General features: G+C 34.3%; 1 protein-coding gene across 1 annotated transcript in view; it reads left to right on the top strand.

Moving 5' to 3' along the window:
- The first annotated feature begins 14,155 nt into the window (after positions 1–14,155).
- LOC145313661 (adenylyl cyclase 78C-like) overlaps positions 14,156–18,889 on the top strand; it is an 84,299-nt gene continuing 79,565 nt past the window's right edge. The window contains exons 1-2 of the mRNA XM_080153170.1: positions 14,156–14,232; positions 17,227–17,273. Of these exons, the coding sequence (XP_080009296.1) occupies positions 17,250–17,273 (24 nt within the window). The 5' untranslated portion in view covers positions 14,156–14,232; positions 17,227–17,249. The remainder of the gene's footprint in view (positions 14,233–17,226; positions 17,274–18,889) is intronic.

The raw sequence follows: 18,889 nt of genomic DNA, 5'->3' as shown, positions 1-18,889 counted from the left end.
AAACAATGAGACATGTAATAATAGCATATATGATGTTATATCTAGTGATCACCCTGTAGAAATAAATTAGATAAACAATGAGACTTGTAATAATAGCATAGATGATGTTATATCTAGCAGCATCAGATTCAATTAAGGAGACAATATACCATAATAATATATGATATTACATACAATTACAAATCTTGTGTATGACTGTTAGATTTTCAACAAAATGTGCATTGTAACATTGTACTTTTTAGTGGATGTTTTTTTTGAACAAGTGGAAAGATTGAAACTTAAAGAGGGAGATTAAAGAGACATTGCTTTATTTTACAGAAGCAGCTACGCCTATAGATCTATTTATATGAGCTACTCAACAAAAGAAACAAAATCTGGCCAAATAGACAGACATACATCATGACTTAGTCAATGATTAGTATAAATAATTATCCTTAAATTATCAAATAATCTTAATCTTAAAATTTATACATATATCAAAATATTTATTACTGTTCTATTAAATTTTTAAAATAAATTTTCATAAAACAAAAGTGAAAATGTTCACATATATTAAAGACTATAAGTTATTTATTACCACGACATAAATGTCTGTAGGTAATGCTTTCTAAGATTGTAAATAATAGCTTTGTTTTTAATATCTAGACACACAAACATTTACTCTCTTACCTCGTAGAAAACTTTGGTAAACACTTTTATACTTTAATCTTCAACTCTTCGTTTGAAGATTATATTTTATTTAGGAAAAAAAAATTAGTTTAGAGAATATATTCAAAATCTTTATAAAGATCAAACCTTGCATGGAGATTAAAATTTTACTTTATTATTCTGTTTTATAAATTGTATAATTCCCTGGATGATTAGGCCCAGAATATAAATTAAAACATAGTATAAAGTATAGATATATACATATAATCCAGAAAACTCCAGTGCCGGGGACCTTTTTCATCTGCTAGCAAGTTGCTTTCTGCTCTTTTGTAGTGACTTGGCAGTGTTAATGTTTGCAACGCTATTGGCTTATATTCCAAGATCCAATTGAAACCCGGCACAGGTTCTTCGAGGTAAGGACATATAACCCTTTTCCCCTCTATTGTTTTACTTTAATGTTACATCCTCAAATGCATTTAATATATCTAAAGTTTAATTCAAATTGGATACGGATACTATTCAATTTATATTGTTCAAATGGCATTTTAACCCACTTGTTGAGCTTCGGTTGTATGGATGTTTCACTCTTATTTGTATACTTTTTATAGAGGACAATTTATACATTTTATTTATGGAAATTTCTAATTATTTATATAGCAAAGTAAAGTTGTCTCTATATATATTGTTTTTATGAACGGTTTATGATGAAAAGTTTGTGCTATTTAGTGGTTGGTTATAGAAAAAAGTTTTGATTGGAATATATGTCATTGCTGCCAAGGATTAAGTATGGGGATTTTACTCCCCCTAAAAATGTTTAATGTAAAATTATTTTACATAACAGGTAGTTTTAGAGTATTTGTTATCTTATGAAGGTTTTACATTTTTTAGTGTGATTGTAGAATAAGATACCTCAGATTAAAAATTCATCTTACGCCCTAGCTTTCAGTGCAGTGCAGTGGTTGATATTTTTAACTTTTCTTCTGTATTTCTTCCAAACATTTTTTGCAGTACAAATATTATTTCTGTCTTAAAAAAATTTGTGTTACTCATTATTTAGTTTTCCAATAATTTAATTTTAAAAGTGCACTTGATTTAATCCTTTGCAACATTTAAAAGAATTATTCTAGTTGCTTTAATCGTTTATGTTAATTTCTCGTATTTATTTAAATCCGGTGGATAGGGACCGGTTCTCATCCATACGAAAAAACTATGTCTAGCATCGTATTATATCCAGATTTCTACGAATGTAAAAATATACAATCATAAGATTAAAACAAGTTTTTTTAGCCCGTGCCTTCGGCACCTCGGGGCTAAAAAAACTGGTTTTTATGTTATAATTGTACATTGTATATCCACGGAAAGCTGTTTATAATATGATGCGAGAAATAACTATTCCCGAAATTCAAGACAATTACATTTCCATATATATTTAACTATTTTTATAAATAAAAAAAACAATCTAAGAATAAGAAAAATAAACAGTTGCCATTATTCTTTACTTAGTCCATCTCATCTTAAGTTTAATGTTTATATTTAGTTTTTTACCCATTTTTTCGTTGTGAGTTTGAATGTTTATGAGTCTAATAACCAAGGCTGAAACGACTTATTGCAGACTTTACACTTTTTACTGGCCCTTCAATTTCTCTCTTTCTCAAAATAAAGATAAATTAAGTTATTCAATGAAAATTAAGAGTGAGCTATCAGGTTAACCCAAAATTAAATAGTAAGATACTTTTTAATTAGAGAACCAATGCTACTCAATAGTAGTTGTATGTTCGTCTGTCAATTGGTCTAGAAAAATGCATTAAATGGTAAATCAGCGTCAGATATGTATTTACACATATTTATTTGCATGTATATTATTTAATTATTTTACATTTTTGTTCAATATTATAGTGAGGAAACTAAAAAAATTCCCCAGAGATGGGTTCTTAAAAGATGCCGCGTTTTTTCGACAATTTTTTAGACATTGATTGATTGAACAAAGACGATGGGATTTCAACACAGAGTATACAACATAAGAATTCAAAATAATACAACTTAAATCCATTTTGCGCTGCATATTTATTAATGCATCTTTTTAGAGCTGTGTTAGACATTATACAAATGGCTAAAATAATAATTTAAAATTTTGAATTCTCAAGTTGAACACTCTGTTAAAATCGTACGGGGCATTGATCTTCGAGATGGAATAAGGTTTTTAAAAGAGTATACAAATTTAGAATTCAAAATTTCGAAATTATTATTTTCGCCATTTGTATAATGTCTAATACAGATCTAAGAGGATGCATTAATAAATATGCAGCGAAAATGGATTTAAGTTGTATTAGACATTATACAAATGGCTAAAATAATAATTTTAAAATTTTGGATTCTTATGTTGTATACTTTGTGTATCGTCTTCGTTCAATCAAGCAATGTCGAAAAAATTGTCGAAAAAACGCGGCTTTTTTTAAGAACCCATCTCTGAGTTGTACTTTCAAAAATATACTGTAAATTACAAGAGATAGATATTCGGAAATGTTATTCCATTTTGAGATAATAACGTTTTCTTCAACTTATGGCTAATTTTTTGGGCTTGTTATAGTAGCGAAGCAGCTACACTATAATTCACTTTGTCTGTCCGTCCATCAGTCAGTCAGTCCGGAACGCTATGAGGAAAATATGATTTTCTCGGTTGCTAATTGTGGACAGCTGATGTTTTTTAGTGAAGATTCCTATCACAAATGCAAATATAATCTTTACGTTGTTTTGTCTGTCTGTCGGCTAGGATTCAAAAGATGTAAACATCACTCTTTTAGGTTTTTGTGATTTTTTTCTCTCTTTTTGTTTCTTTTCTTATGAGAACTGAACATCTGCTCAATAGATTACTTGGTCTGATTTCCACTATATGTTTTTGTGCTTCGCTACTTTTGGATGTTGTCATCCTTGTTGTTCGGATGGAATGCTCAAGTAACAAATATTTCGTCAACAAAATGGCTTTTTCTATGGCTCAAAATTCAAATAGTTATTTAGACAGCTTTCCATGGATGGTAAAATTAAATATTATAAGAATAATTCTTGTTTAATTGGCCCCGAAACATGACCTAAATCAATTACAATTATCTTATATTTATTCCTGTCCTAGATCTGCTTTAAACCACCTCTTATTGCAGCAAAATTAATTATTTACATGTACTTACAACTAACCACTAGTTACATACATGTATATAGCAATGTAATTTAATTGAGTAAAATATAACTAGGAAACTGTATGTCAGAGAGATAGAAGGGTCAAGGGGCTGTTTATTACTCTATAGTCACCAAAGTCTAACGTGTTTTGAGTTTTTGGCTCGACAATTTTGGGGAACTTTGATTGGTTGGTCTATTAAGTTATGTGTTCAAATGTTTCAACCACTAATTTTAAACTACAGAATAGGTAATTTTGTGTGTCATCATTGGGAATGTACATCAATTTATTGGCCCTTTAGATCCCTGTAAATATGTAATAAAAATTTATTAAATCAAATTATGCTTAAAACTAAACTATAAATCTACATTTAAACTTATACATTTGTAAATAAAGGTATAGGAAGATCAATTATATAAGAATCTGGCCTTAAAGCAGCTTATAGTGCCCATAAAAAATGACGTCATACAATACAAATGACCAATGTTAAGCAGTATACATTTTATTTGATCATTAGTAGGCCGGTATGACGTCATTTTATAGGCACAATTATCAGTTTCTCTAGCCTTACACAACACCATCACTTAAATAAACCTAAATTGAGTATGCTTAACTTTTGAGTATATCACAAACATACAAGAGTGAGTGCTGGGAGGGGGGTTTTGCCGCCACTTTGGGGTATGTCCGCAGCCAAAAAAAGGCGGCTCCAGCTTCGGAAGAAACATTATAACAAAAAATTAAAAAGGATATAAAATATAAAACACTAGAATACAATGTTAAAGTGAAAACTTTTATAATTTCCAATTAAAACATGTTTTTTTTTACTATTTTATCTTTTATATTTACAATTAAGCTCTTCTTGTTTTTAAGTTCCTTATTTTTTTCACATGGATTAATATTTATTTCACTTCGTTGAACTACATTCAGTCTTCCTCTGTTACTAATTTCCTTTCTCTGGCTATGCATCAGTGGTGTTTATTGTTCTTGTTTTATAATGCATGGTGATGCTAATGAATGTAATACAATCACTTTGTATTATAACTAGCGGCTTCGCCCCTAGCCTCTAGGGGCTTTGCCCCAAGAGGTTTGATCAACCTAATGTTTCGTATTTTAGATTTAAAAAGAAAAAGTAAAAAAAAAATTTTTTTTGAGGGGGGGTATTTTTCATTTTTTGGGGAGGTTGGGGGTGTCCCACCCCCCCAAAAAATAGCTTAAAACCATCACAGGACCAGTAGGTATATTCCCTGAAGAGTAGAGCCCAATCGGTTCAGTGGTTACTGAGATCTTAAGCTTCAGACGGACAGACAGACGGACAGACGGACAGACGGACAGACAGACGGACAGACATCGTTCTACTTTGTATTATAGATAAAAATTATTGTACAGGATTAGAAAGATATAGAAATGGAGAATCAAGATATTTCCTTTGATTAGATTTTAAAATACCAAGAATCAATTAGTGAACTACTTAATAGAAATAATACAAAAATATATTATAATTAGTCCTTTTATCTCTGATTATTGAAACAATTGCTGATATCTTAGTTTCGTGAAATCGATATTATCAGAGTGGTTTAGCAGAACAAACGAAACTAAAGAAATCGTCAAAAATAAAATAAAAATATCCGAAAGGTATAATAAAAATAGAACTATTATTTCCTACTACTAAAGCTAGAAACCAAAGATTTTCTATCTTATTTGTATTTATTGTACAATATGTCTGTAATAAATACCATAATCTTGCCCTCTCATACCTTATATAACAGTTTATTCAGCATTATATACACAGAGTATGACTCTTCATACATTTGTGCTGTTCTCATATCAACATAAGACAGTAGTCATAATTATATTAGGGTTGGGCCGGATATCCGGTGTGGCCGGATATCCGGCCATTTTCAATATCCGGCCGGATACCGGATATTGAAACTATCCAGCCGGATATCCGGCTCTATAATTTTTTATACTTTACACCAAAAATCTCTGCTTTTTAAAATTTCAAATGGCTATAATTTTCTTATTATTGAAGCTAGAAGAACATTTTTTCTGAACAAGTTTAACTTTATGTAAATTTATATAAGATTTCTGAAGAAATTTTTTTTTGCTACTTTAGTATTTGATAGTTTGGCCGGTTATCCGGCCGGATATCCGGTAATTTGGCCGGATAACCGGTAATTTGGCCGGATAACCGGATATTTACCGGATATCCGGCGGGTTACCGGATATCCGGCGTTCGAAATCAGCCGGATATCCGGTATCCGGTATATGGCCAAAAAATTATCCGGCCCAACCCTAAATTATATTTGCATTCATTAAACACATAAATATGTATCTAATTTATATGGTAATAAGATTATAAAAGTTATCTAGAAATTAGATTTGTAGATATTGGTGTTCCATTAACCAATTAGTTTAAATATGTAACATCAAACTCTGTACGACACAGACACTTAGGAAAATAAAAGTTAAAAGAGAGATAATCAAGGAAAATATTAATGCATATGTTAGAAAGATTATTTAGATATTTAAAGACACATCCATTAAAAAGAGACGTTTCTTTTAAAGTTGAAATCTTATGAAACCACAACATTTGATTTTCTGTCTTCAGGGATTTTTGTCATTGATATGTATGTATGGATAGATAGATATAAATAATTATTGATGTTTCCACCTTTGGTAGCAATATATGGGAACTGAATTAAGTTGTAAAGATTATAGATAATAAATCCATACTCAGATTGTAAATCCGTCAATGCTATAACAGGTGTTTTTTTTATTCTCTGTACAAGCTTTAAATCAGACTGCACAGTGAACTTGTAGTTAGGAACTTGTGAAGTAATAGAAATTCATTGTAGTGTATATATAAAAAATCGTACTATTTATAAAAAGTGATGCCTTTCCAAAAATTAGTGTAGGTACGTCCGTAACGGAAATCTCTAACACCAACTTTTGCACGGTATTACATATTATTCGTATAAAATTTTGTTTAAACTTACAAATCAATATTCTGCTAATTGATTTCTGACAATCTACAAGTGTTAATGTTCGTTTGTTTTACCGTCTTATTCATAGACGTCCAAGTGAATTTGGATTTTGGATTTTACCCCCCCCCCGATCCAAATAAAAAAGCTTCCCTCTATGATATAAAGATTACCCCCACCCAAAAATTTTTATTTTCAAATTTTTACCCCCAATGAAAAAGCTTGGACGCCCCTGGTCTTATTTTAGAGCTTTGTTTTTATGGATGTTGTTATCTTTTTGTTATTATTTAACTTATATTTTATTTGGGAAAATTAGTATAAAATCAAATAACTACTACCATTTAACAATGTCCTTAAATAAAAGTATCAGGATAGATGCCTCTAGGGGCGTAGATGAGAGTAATTCAAAGGATTTATTTCACCTATTATGCAAAATTTTCTCTATCAAATTATAGAAAAGCATACATCCATCTGTAATAAAAAGAAGTTGTAAGGTTTATTGTTTGTCAAGCTCTCAATAACCTAACTAAAATTAAAATCACTATTTTAGTGGTACTATTTTTTTATAAATTAAAGATCAACCTAGCGGTGCCGCTATTCAGTATACAAATTAATATCATAAAATTTCAACTTTTGAAATAATATTTTTATTTAATCAAAACAAAAGATATGCTTTAATCTCATTATTTACTAAATATAATCAAGAAAAAAAAATAACTAAAAAGTTTTAATTAGGTAAAACTAGATTTAAATTAAGATCTAATTTTACATGTAAGCTATTAAAAGCCTAATAAATTATTCAAATCTAATTTCCATGTTGTATAAATAGAAACAACAGAAAAATATTTTATTTTCTTTTTCTTTTTTTACTTTGGAATTACAGGAATAAGTAAAATGGAAAAAGGATTGTTTTCTACACAATTCTACAAAAATATATAAAATAAAGCCTTGAACTTATCCGCAAAAATCTTTGAAAATATGTTTAATTAAACCCATACGGTACCCCATCAAATTTGGGAGACATATTTGTTAGTCCCATATGTACATATATCCCTGGTTTATTTGGGTTGTGTATTTGTATTCATAGTTAAGTATGGCAGATCACGAAATCAATTAAACTTGGTTCAGTTCTCTAAAACAGAAAGTATCAAACTTTTGTCTGGGTCTTTTACTCTTTTTATTATAAGCAAATCTTTTCTACATGTAAGGTTCATACTTTTTATCCTAAACTTTGAATAAGATTTAGATTATTGTGTTAATATGATAGGATAATTGTCGAAATACTATTGTGCGTAATCGTCCTTGTTAACTATTGTTGTGTATTCTTTTCTTTTTCAACTTTAATTTTCTTAATACTATTTTAAAGAAAATAGTATTAACCTTTATATGTTTTTTGAAGTAGAATATTATTAAAAAACAAATACTTTTGACAGCCAATGAAAAGGACTAATACTAATTAAATTTAAACAGAATCAAATTTTGTAATAAAGCGACTCTATAAGCCTGTGCTTAGGTTTTATGCCACGATGTTAGATACATAGAGGAATATCCTTTAAAATTTTAAATAGCAAGTTTAAATTTTTATGACAAAGAGAGGGGTAGGTTTCTGGTAGAATTCGTAAAGGTGTGTGTTTTAAGGCTTAAAATAGTATTAGAACGATAATATTCACTAAATAATAATATGTGTATTTCTGATTGAAAAGAACTATATACAAAATTTTTTTAAAAAGTTAACATAAATTTTTATCGTTCTACTACTGTTTTTAACTTATAACACATAACCTTTACGGATTTTACCAGAAACCTACCCCTCTCTTTATCATTTTTGAATCTGATTCTTTTGAATGATATCTATACACTGTATACACTAATCCTGACAATTATAAAATTAGTTATTTCGGGTATAGTCCTTTCCATGACATCGCTCCATATGGGGCGATGATTTTAATTGATCGCCTCTTATGACAAGGGGCGATGTATTGGCTCCTTGAAAGGAGCGATTTAATAGCCCCTTATAACAAGAGGCGATGTTATGACTCCTTGAAAGGAGCGATTTGATAGCCCCTTGCCCTAAGAGGCGATTAAATGATCCTTTATCGCTCCATAATCGCTCCTTCTAAAGAGGTAATGATATGTCCTCTTATCCCAAGGGGCTATTTAATAAAATATCGCCTCTTCATGGCCCCTTCACGATTTTATATATATATCTGAGTTCCTTGATGGCCCCTACATCGCTCCTTCATCTCTCCTTCTTGAAATTTATATTACATTGTACTTACTTTGATGGCCCCTACATCGCTCCTCCATCGCCCCTTCATCGCTCCTACATCGCTCCTTCATCTCTCCATCTTGAAATTTATACTACATTGTACTTTGATGGCCCCTACATCGCTCCTCCATCGCCCCTTCATCGCTCCTACATCGCTCCTTCATCTCTCCTTCTTGAAATTTTTATTACATGGTACTTTGATGGCCCCTACATCGCTCCTCCATCGCTCCTCCATCGCCCCTTCATCGCTCCTACATCGCTCCTTCATCTCTCCTTCTTGAAATTTACATTACATTGTACTTTGATGGCCCCTACATCGCTCCTCCATCGCCCCTTCATCGCTCCTCCATCGCCCCTACATCGCTCCTTCATCTCTCCTTCTTGAAATTTACATTACATTGTACTTTGATGGCCCCTACATCGCTCCTCCATCGCCCCTTCATCGCTCCTCCATCGCCCCTACATCGCTCCTCCATCGCCCCGTACATCGCTCCTTCATCGCCCCTTCATCGCTCCTACATCGCTCCTTCATCTCTCCTTCTTGAAATTTATATTACATTCTACTTTGATGGCCCCTACATCGCTCCTCCATCGCCCCTTCATCGCTCCTACATCGCCCCTACATCGCTCCTTCATCTCTCCTTCTTGAAATTTATATTACATTGTACTTTGATGACCCCTACATCGCTCCTCCATCGCCCCTACATCGCTCCTACATCGCCCCTACATCGCTCCTTCATCTCTCCTTCTTGAAATTTATATTACATTGTACTTACTTTGATGGCCCCTACATCGCTCCTCCATCGCCCCTTCATCGCTCCTACATCGCCCCTACATCGCTCCTCCATCGCCCCTTCATCGCTCCTACATCGCCCCTACATCGCTCCTCCATCGCCCCTTCATCGCTCCTACATCGCCCCTACATCGCTCCTTCATCTCTCCTTCTTGAAATTTATATTACATTGTACTTTGATGACCCCTACATTGCTCCTCCATCGCCCCTACATCGCTCCTACATCGCCCCTACATCGCTCCTTCATCTCTCCTTCTTGAAATTTATATTACATTGTACTTTGATGGCCCCTACATCGCTCCTCCATCGCCCCTTCATCGCTCCTACATCGCCCCTACATCGCTCCTTCATCTCTCCTTCTTGAAATTTATATTACATTGTACTTTGATGGCCCCTACATCGCTCCTCCATCGCCCCTTCATCGCTCCTCCATCGCCCCTACATCGCTCCTTCATCTCTCCTTCTTGAAATTTATATTACATTGTACTTTGATGACCCCTACATCGCTCCTCCATCGCCCCTACATCGCTCCTACATCGCTCCTCCATCGCCCCTTCATCGCTCCTTCTCCAAATTTATATTACATTGTACTTTTATGGCCCCTACATCCCCTACATCGCTCCTCCATCACCCCTTCATTGCTCCTCCATCGCCCCTTCATCGCTCCTACATCGCCCCTTCATCGCTCCTACATCGCCCCTACATCGCTCCTTCATCTCTCCTTCTTATAATTTATATTACATTGTACTTACTTTGATGGCCCCTACATCGCTCCTCCATCGCCCCTACATCGCTCCAACATCGCCCCTACATCGCCCCTACATCGCTCCTTCATCTCTCCTTCTTGAAATTTATATTACATTGTACTTTGATGGCCCCTACATCGCTCCTCCATCGCCCCTTCATCGCTCCTACATCGCCCCTACATCGCTCCTTCATCTCTCCTTCTTGAAATTTATATTACATTGTACTTACTTTGATGGCCCCTACATCGCTCCTCCATCGCCCCTTCATCGCTCCTACATCGCCCCTACATCGCTCCTCCATCGCCCCTTCATCGCTCCTACATCGCCCCTACATCGCTCCTCCATCGCCCCTACATCGCTCCTCCATCGCCCCTACAATGTAGGGCGATGGAGGAGCGATGTAGGGGCCATCAAAGTACAATGTAATATAAATTTCAAGAAGGAGAGATGAAGGAGCGATGTAGGGGCGATGGAGGAGCGATGTAGGGGCCATCAAAGTATGTACAATGTAATATAAATTTCAAGAAGGAGAGATGAAGGAGCGATGGAGGAGCGATGTAGGGGCCATCAAAGTACAATGTAATATAAATTTCAAGAAGGAGAGATGAAGGAGCGATGTAGGAGCGATGTAGGGGCGATGGAGGAGCGATGTAGGGGCCATCAAAGTAAGTACAATGTAATATAAATTTCAAGAAGGAGAGATGAAGGAGCGATGGAGGAGCGATGTAGGGGCCATCAAAGTAAGTACAATGTAATATAAATTTCAAGAAGGAGAGATGAAGGAGCGATGTAGGGGCGATGTAGGAGCGATATAGGGGCGATGGAGGAGCGATGTAGGGGCGATGGAGGAGCGATGTAGGGGCGATGGAGGAGCGATGTAGGGGCGATGGAGGAGCGATGTAGGGGCCATCAAAGTAAGTACAATGTAATATAAATTTCAAGAAGGAGAGATGAAGGAGCGATGTAGGGGCGATGTAGGAGCGATATAGGGGCGATGGAGGAGCGATGTAGGGGCCATCAAAGTAAGTACAATGTAATATAAATTTCAAGAAGGAGAGATGAAGGAGCGATGTAGGGGCGATGTAGGAGCGATATAGGGGCGATGGAGGAGCGATGTAGGGGCAATGGAGGAGCGATGTAGGGGCGATGGAGGAGCGATGTAGGGGCGATGGAGGAGCGATGTAGGGGCCATCAAAGTAAGTACAATGTAATATAAATTTCAAGAAGGAGAGATGAAGGAGCGATGTAGGGGCGATATAGGAGCGATATAGGGGCGATGTAGGGGCGTTGTAGGAGCGATGAAGGGGCGATGGAGGAGCGATGTAGGGGCCATCAAAGTACAATGTAATATAAATTTCAAGAAGGAGAGATGAAGGAGCGATGTAGGGGCGATGTAGGAGCGATGGAGGAGCGATGTAGGGGCGATGGAGGAGCGATGTAGGGGCCATCAAAGTAAGTACAATGTAATATAAATTTCAAGAAGGAAAGATGAAGGAGCGATGTAGGGGCGATGTAGGAGCGATATAGGGGCAATGGAGGAGCGATGTAGGGGCCATCAAAGTAAGTACAATGTAATATAAATTTCAAGAAGGAGAGATGAAGGAGCGATGTAGGGGCGATGTAGGAGCGATATAGGAGCGATGTAGGGGCGATGGAGGAGCGATGTAAGGGGATGGAGGAGCGATGTAGGGGCCATGGAGGAGCGATGTAGGGGCGATGGAGGAGCGATGTAGGGGCGATGGAGGAGCGATGAAGGGGCGATGGAGGAGCGATGTAAGGGCCATCAAAGTAAGTACAATGTAATATAAATTTCAAGAAGGAGAGATGAAGGAGCGATGTAGGGGCCATGGAGGAGCGATGTAGGGGCGATGGAGGAGCGATGTAGGGGCCATCAAAGTACAATGTAATATAAATATCAAGAAGGAGAGATGAAGGAGCGATGTAAGGGGATGGAGGAGCGATGTAGGGGCCATGGAGGAGCGATGTAGGGGCGATGGAGGAGCGATGTAGGGGCGATGGAGGAGCGATGCAGGGGCGATGGAGGAGCGATGTAAGGGCCATCAAAGTAAGTACAATGTAATATAAATTTCAAGAAGGAGAGATGAAGGAGCGATGTAGGGGCCATGGAGGAGCGATGTAGGGGCGATGGAGGAGCGATGTAGGGGCCATCAAAGTACAATGTAATATAAATATCAAGAAGGAGAGATGAAGGAGCGATGTAGGGGCGATGTAGGAGCGATGAAGGGGCGATGGAGGAGCGATGTAGGGGCCATCAAAGTACAATGTAATATAAATTTCAAGAAGGAGAGATGAAGGAGCAATGTAGGGGCGATGTAGGAGCGATGAAGGGGCCATGGAGGAGCGATGTAGGGGCCATCAAAGTACAATGTAATATAAATTTCAAGAAGGAGAGATGAAGGAGCGATGTAGGGGCGATGGAGGAGCGATGAAGGGGCGATGGAGGAGCGATGTAGGGGCCATCAAAGTACAATGTAATATAAATTTCAAGAAGGAGAGATGAAGGAGCGATGTAGGGGCGATGTATGAGCGATGTAGGGGCGATGGAGGAGCGATGTAGGGGCCATCAAAGTACAATGTAATATAAAATTCAAGAATTAGAGATGAAGGAGCGATGTAGGGGCGATGTAGGGGCGATGTAGGGGCCATCAAAGTACAATTTAATATAAATTTCAAGAAGGAGAGATGAAGGAGCGATGTAGGGGCGATGAAGGAGCGATGAAGGGGCACTGGAGGTAAAGGACTATGGAGGGGCGATGGAGAGGCTATGAAGGAGCCATCATGGGGCTATAGTATAGCCTCTTATCATAAGAGGCGATATTAACGCCCCTTCAAAGGAGCTATTAAGAGGCCATGAAGGAGCTATAGCATAGCCTCTTATCATAAGAGGCGATATGAACGCTCCTTAAAAGGGGCTATCACATCGCTCCATATGATAAGAGGCTATGCTATAGCTCCTTGAAGGAGCTATAGAAAATCATCGCCCCATATGGAGCGATGTCATGGAAAGGACTATACCCGTTATTTCTAGTTTCTAGTTTTATGTCACTTGTCAAGTATTTTGTCTGAAGGTCTTGAATAACTTTTATCATGTTGTGTCTTTAATCGTTGACAAAGTTGTAAAATAATTACAAATTACGTAGATAAACATCAACTAATGATTCATTACAAATCAAGGTAAAAGTCAATAAAGTTTAGATTTATTAAAAATGTAATAATTTAAACAAAACAAAAAACATTATCAAAGCTAGGGCCACTAGTATTTATAAAACCATGGTTTGGTGGCTGTAAAGTTTTGCTAATTCAGATCGGCTTTGGTTCCTTGATATACTTACAGATGCAGATAGATATAATTAATGCGGCTGAAGATCTGTTGCTTGGAATCGAGAAAAAAAATAAAAGTTTTTTTAACAAGTTTGTTTTTGGTAAATTGTCTGTTAGCAGATGCAGATTGTCTGTAAATCGGCAACTGAAGTTGTATTTGCATCTGAAACGAAGGGAGGCCGAACTAAAAAAAAATATTTTTGTTGCAGACAAAATGACTGAAAGATTCCAATATCCAAAAGTGAAAAAATAAAATGAGTGAAAAACTGACATTCAAATAAAAGGTATTATTTTGTTTTAGAAAGCTAAAATAACCAAATTGAACCAGTTAGCTTAACTAAAAACGCCGGTTGTACGAATAGAAGCCTCTAAGGACACATTGGAAGGGGGAGGGGCTCCTGGGGAGATTTACCATAAGACCCATAAAGCATCACTTTTAAGGAGAACTGCATTGATTTCGGGTTAGCATGATCTTTTGGTACAACCAGACTTTAGATTAAAATAGATGAAATGTATTTCAAACGCTTTATTGTTTTGCTAAAAACGCAAAATTTATTCTAAATATATCTGCAATAATTTAATTTAGATTCCCTAAACAAAAACTTGAATTTAAGGTTAAAGTATGGAAATCAACAACGATCCTCTATTATTCTTTTTTCTAAAAAAGTCATTCTATAAGTCATTTATAAAGATCCTTTAGGCTATATTTTGCGTATCGTTTTAGATATTAAATATTTAGGAATTTTAAAAAAATCAGTTTACTTAATATAAGTACAACTAAATGTAAATCTTTTGGAGTTTTAAACAATGCAAGTTATCGAAAAAATTTATCTTTAGTCAAGTCTTTTAGAATAAAACTTGTTTGATTTTTTGATAATGTATCCCAATAAACTTTCGTTCTCAATTAATCCTAATAAAAATATATTTTAACCTAACTAGCGTCACTTTTTTCAACAGGGTATTATTATTCCATGAATATAATTAGGAAAGTCAGAAAAAGCAAATCATCTTTTTTCGTGACTTGAACCATAATTGTGGTAAAAAATGTTTCAAGTAATAGCTAGCCACTCTTTACATTACACATAGTATATACACTAGAGTTTCATAGAATGCACTAAGGGTAAAGGATGCCTTTCTGTCTGTCCTTGTGTCTATCTGTGTGTTCGTACCGAAATTATATGGCTATCTTGGATAGTAAGATTTCTTGTCAGTCCCGAAAATAAATCTCCACCACATAAATGTTATCTTAAATTTACAGAGGGAATCGAATTCCCCCAACCTTTGCTGCAAATTACCCCTGGTTATTCATTCTATTAAATTTAAAAATTGTATTAAAAACTAGACATGAGGAAACTGATAGATATAAACCCCTCAATAAACATATATCTGCGCTCTATGAACTTTATTTTGTTCATACATTTACTTTACCAAAGTAATTCCATTTTCAAATCTAGTTAGCCTGAGCCATGAAGTAAAAAGTGCAAGGTTTTACATTTTGAAATCACACAATATTCTAATACAAGATTAATAATTAGATTTTTATCTACTTAACAATTAAGCTTGTCAAAAAATCCTATTGGTTGTCTACTCTTTTAAAGTCAAATAAACTTCATTTACTTAATTTAAAATTTTGATGAATAAGAAAAATATTCTTTTGTATTTCATATTAGCAAAAATTTATAAAACTTCTCATCTTGAATGCAAAGTTTGAAAATTATATAAGAATATTCAGCATATAAAAGTTGATGATTATGAAGCAAAAAAAAAGAAAAACAAAGGAACTAGTGGAAGATAGTGTCACAACTTTTCTTCTTTCTTTCATTCTTGCCTTTGAAGGGAAATAGGGAAAAGGTTCCATGTAAATTATGTATACCCGAAGGCTAATGTCCGTCACATTGTAAAATCAGTACTTTCATTTCTGTACATAATTCAAGTGTATCTTGGTTAAGTGACACCTAAGAGACAGCTACAATTTTACCTTTGTCTGTAAGTCTTAACTGAGGATAGTAATGATTTTGCACTTGCTCTTATTATGTAAGACTTACCCCTGACTAAGAAGGATTAGGAAGCATTTTTAACGCCTCTAGTATTTCGGTATTTTGATGCTTAGATTTGTTCCTGCAACATTCTGTGGTTACTGTAGAAGATTAGGGAGTTTCTGTTTTGTCTTCTCAAAATATTATTAAAACATTTTAATTAAAATATTAGCTGTTAAATTACTTAAATAGCAGCTAAGACTGACAGGCACATCGAGTTATAGAGCAGCTTCGTTACCAAAACATATTTTTTTAATCCAAGAAATAGTTAAAGTGAATTCACCTCACGTTATATATATTATTTAAAGAGTTTATTAACTTTATTGTTATATTTTCATCTAAATTAAAGTAAATTGAAATGCTGCGATACACAATAACTTAAATGTTTTTGTAATAAAACAAATACCAATATCTTAACCCCTGTGTTTAGCCTCTTGAGAGTTGTATCTTAGCCACAAAGTTTTTTTCACAATATTAAATCTCATTTCACCATCTTGCAAGAATAAGGATGAAAAAATCTGCAATTCTATTCACTTTTATATGTTACAAAAAAAATTATAAATCTTAACTGTGTGAGTAAATTAGAAAAATTTACACAAAAAAGTTATGTTTGAAAGAAATAGTTACATTGATACTGGATATTTACAAGATTTGTTTTTTACAGTGCAAAAACAAAATATGTTATGAATTTTGCATAATGAATGAATATTTTTAGATTTCATAACCTAGTCTACATTCATAATAGTCTTTATTTCCAAATATGACTTTTACTAAAATATATAAGTCTAAAATTTTAATGAATCATAAAGACAATAACTGTTTTTCAAGTATGGATTCGAAATCGATTAATATCCGGTGGATTAGAACCGGTTTTGAAGCCATAATGAATAATTATGTATCGTATCATATTATATTCAGTTTTCTACGAGTATGAAATTGTACAATCAAAATATTAAAATTAGTTTTATTAACCAGTGCATTCGGCATCTCAGGACTAAAAAACTAATTATTGTCTTATAATTGTTTATTTCTATATACGCGGAAAGCTGTTTGTAATCTGATGTGATAAATAACTATTCTTGTATCTAGCTTCTAACTTTATATTAAAAAATTACGAAGGATTGAAAGCGAGTGGAAAAAGTAAAACACTTAAAACACACAAGGGGTCGTCTTCCAATGTAAATTTTAAATGTTATACCGACTAACATAAATTACCTCGTGTCATAAATGTAATTTTTCCAGATGAGTGACGTATCAAGCTGAATATGGAGACCGATATTGTAGAAAAGGTACGATTGAATATATCTAACAAGGACTATTAATATTATTTTCATTAGTATCGTAACAGTTCCAGACTAAAAACTTTTTGATATAAATGGTCAGGGATCTAAAGGGATAAGACAATAGCCAATATATTGATATACACCAACAATAATGATAAACAAATTAATTCCTTCTGTAGATTACATTTGGTGGTTGAAACGTTTGCACACCTAACTACATAAACTAACCAATCAAAATCCATTATTAAAGTCCCCAGAATTGTTAAGCTAACGAACAATAAACTTTATTATAAAACTTTGGGGACTAGTGTAATAAACAGCTTAATGTCTTCTCCCTCCGTGATAAAAAGTACATCTAAGATATTGAGGAAATATAGTTTATTCAAACGCTTTGCTGAGTTCAAACTTACACAAATTGTCGCATTTACAGCAAGTATGTTTGTAGAATACATCATTTTATTAAATAATATCTGTAACGGATTACAGTTTCTATCTATTCATATTACAAAATATGTATATAATGCGAGGATTGTGAATCCATGTAAACTATGATAAACTGAAACTAATTCAATTGTCCACAGCAGAAAGAAAAACGCCTTTAGTAACTTTTTTTTGTATTAGAACTAACATTTCCTCAATTTCACGATGCATTTCTTTGTTCAAGTTAATTATTCATCTTTTATTTAAAATGTATTACAATTTGATCTTGGTTTCTGTTAACCTATTCCTGCTGCGTTAACATGGACTTGGTTACTCTTGTTTGACTGTTGGGTAGATTTTATTGCAGGCATCAGTTTATTTTCCTTCATGTCATAAAAAAACAAGCAATAATGTTTATTTTTACTTTTTTCCGAGTTGCGAAGCAACTCTACAAGCCTTTGTTAGACGTGTTTTTTTTTATGAAAGGCTACAAATCCTTATCTTAAAGTAACTGGATGTGTGTTTTTCTGTCAGTTTGTTTGTACCGAAGGATCTCGCTAGCCGCTCAACCGATCGGGTTCTCCTTAACAGGGTAGCTTCTCATAGGTCCCGGGAAGGTTTATAACTATTTTTGGGGAGGTTAACACCACCCTACAAAGAGCAATCACAAAAATATCCATTTTTTATGTAGAGACTTGAACACAATATAGAAGTGCCACTAAAGGCCTCTAGGGGCGTAGCCGCTAGTAAAGAATAAAGTAATAAAGTGAATAGGTAATTAAATACTTTTAAAGGATATACATTTCCTTCTGTGGTAAAAATTTTTGAAGGTTTTTTGTCTTTTGAAGAAAATAATCCTTGTTTTCTAGTTAAGAAATACAAAATTATGATGTTAATATATAATGTAAATATATTTTATGCATGTTTTCTAAAAAACAAGTTTATGTTATTTTGAAAATTAACAAGCAGGCGAAATTAAAAAAGCTGACATATTAACGTTTTATGTGTTTAAAATCGAACTAAAATCTACAACAAAATATTGATACGGTAGGCTATGAAGCCTGCCAATGATAGGGACTTTTTTTACTTGTATATTCATAAAATGTAAAGATGGAATTAAAAAATGTTTTGCTTATGAAATCATTTGAATAATTAGGATGCTGTCTAAAATGGTGCAAAAAATGGGGGCAAATTTCAAATTG

The sequence above is a fragment of the Acartia tonsa genome, chromosome 3 (assembly GCF_053477335.1).
Source record: "Acartia tonsa isolate MP-2025a chromosome 3, ASM5347733v1, whole genome shotgun sequence".
Taxonomy (NCBI): Eukaryota; Metazoa; Arthropoda; class Copepoda; order Calanoida; family Acartiidae; genus Acartia; species Acartia tonsa.
This window is presented reverse-complemented; position numbering and strand designations above follow the sequence as displayed.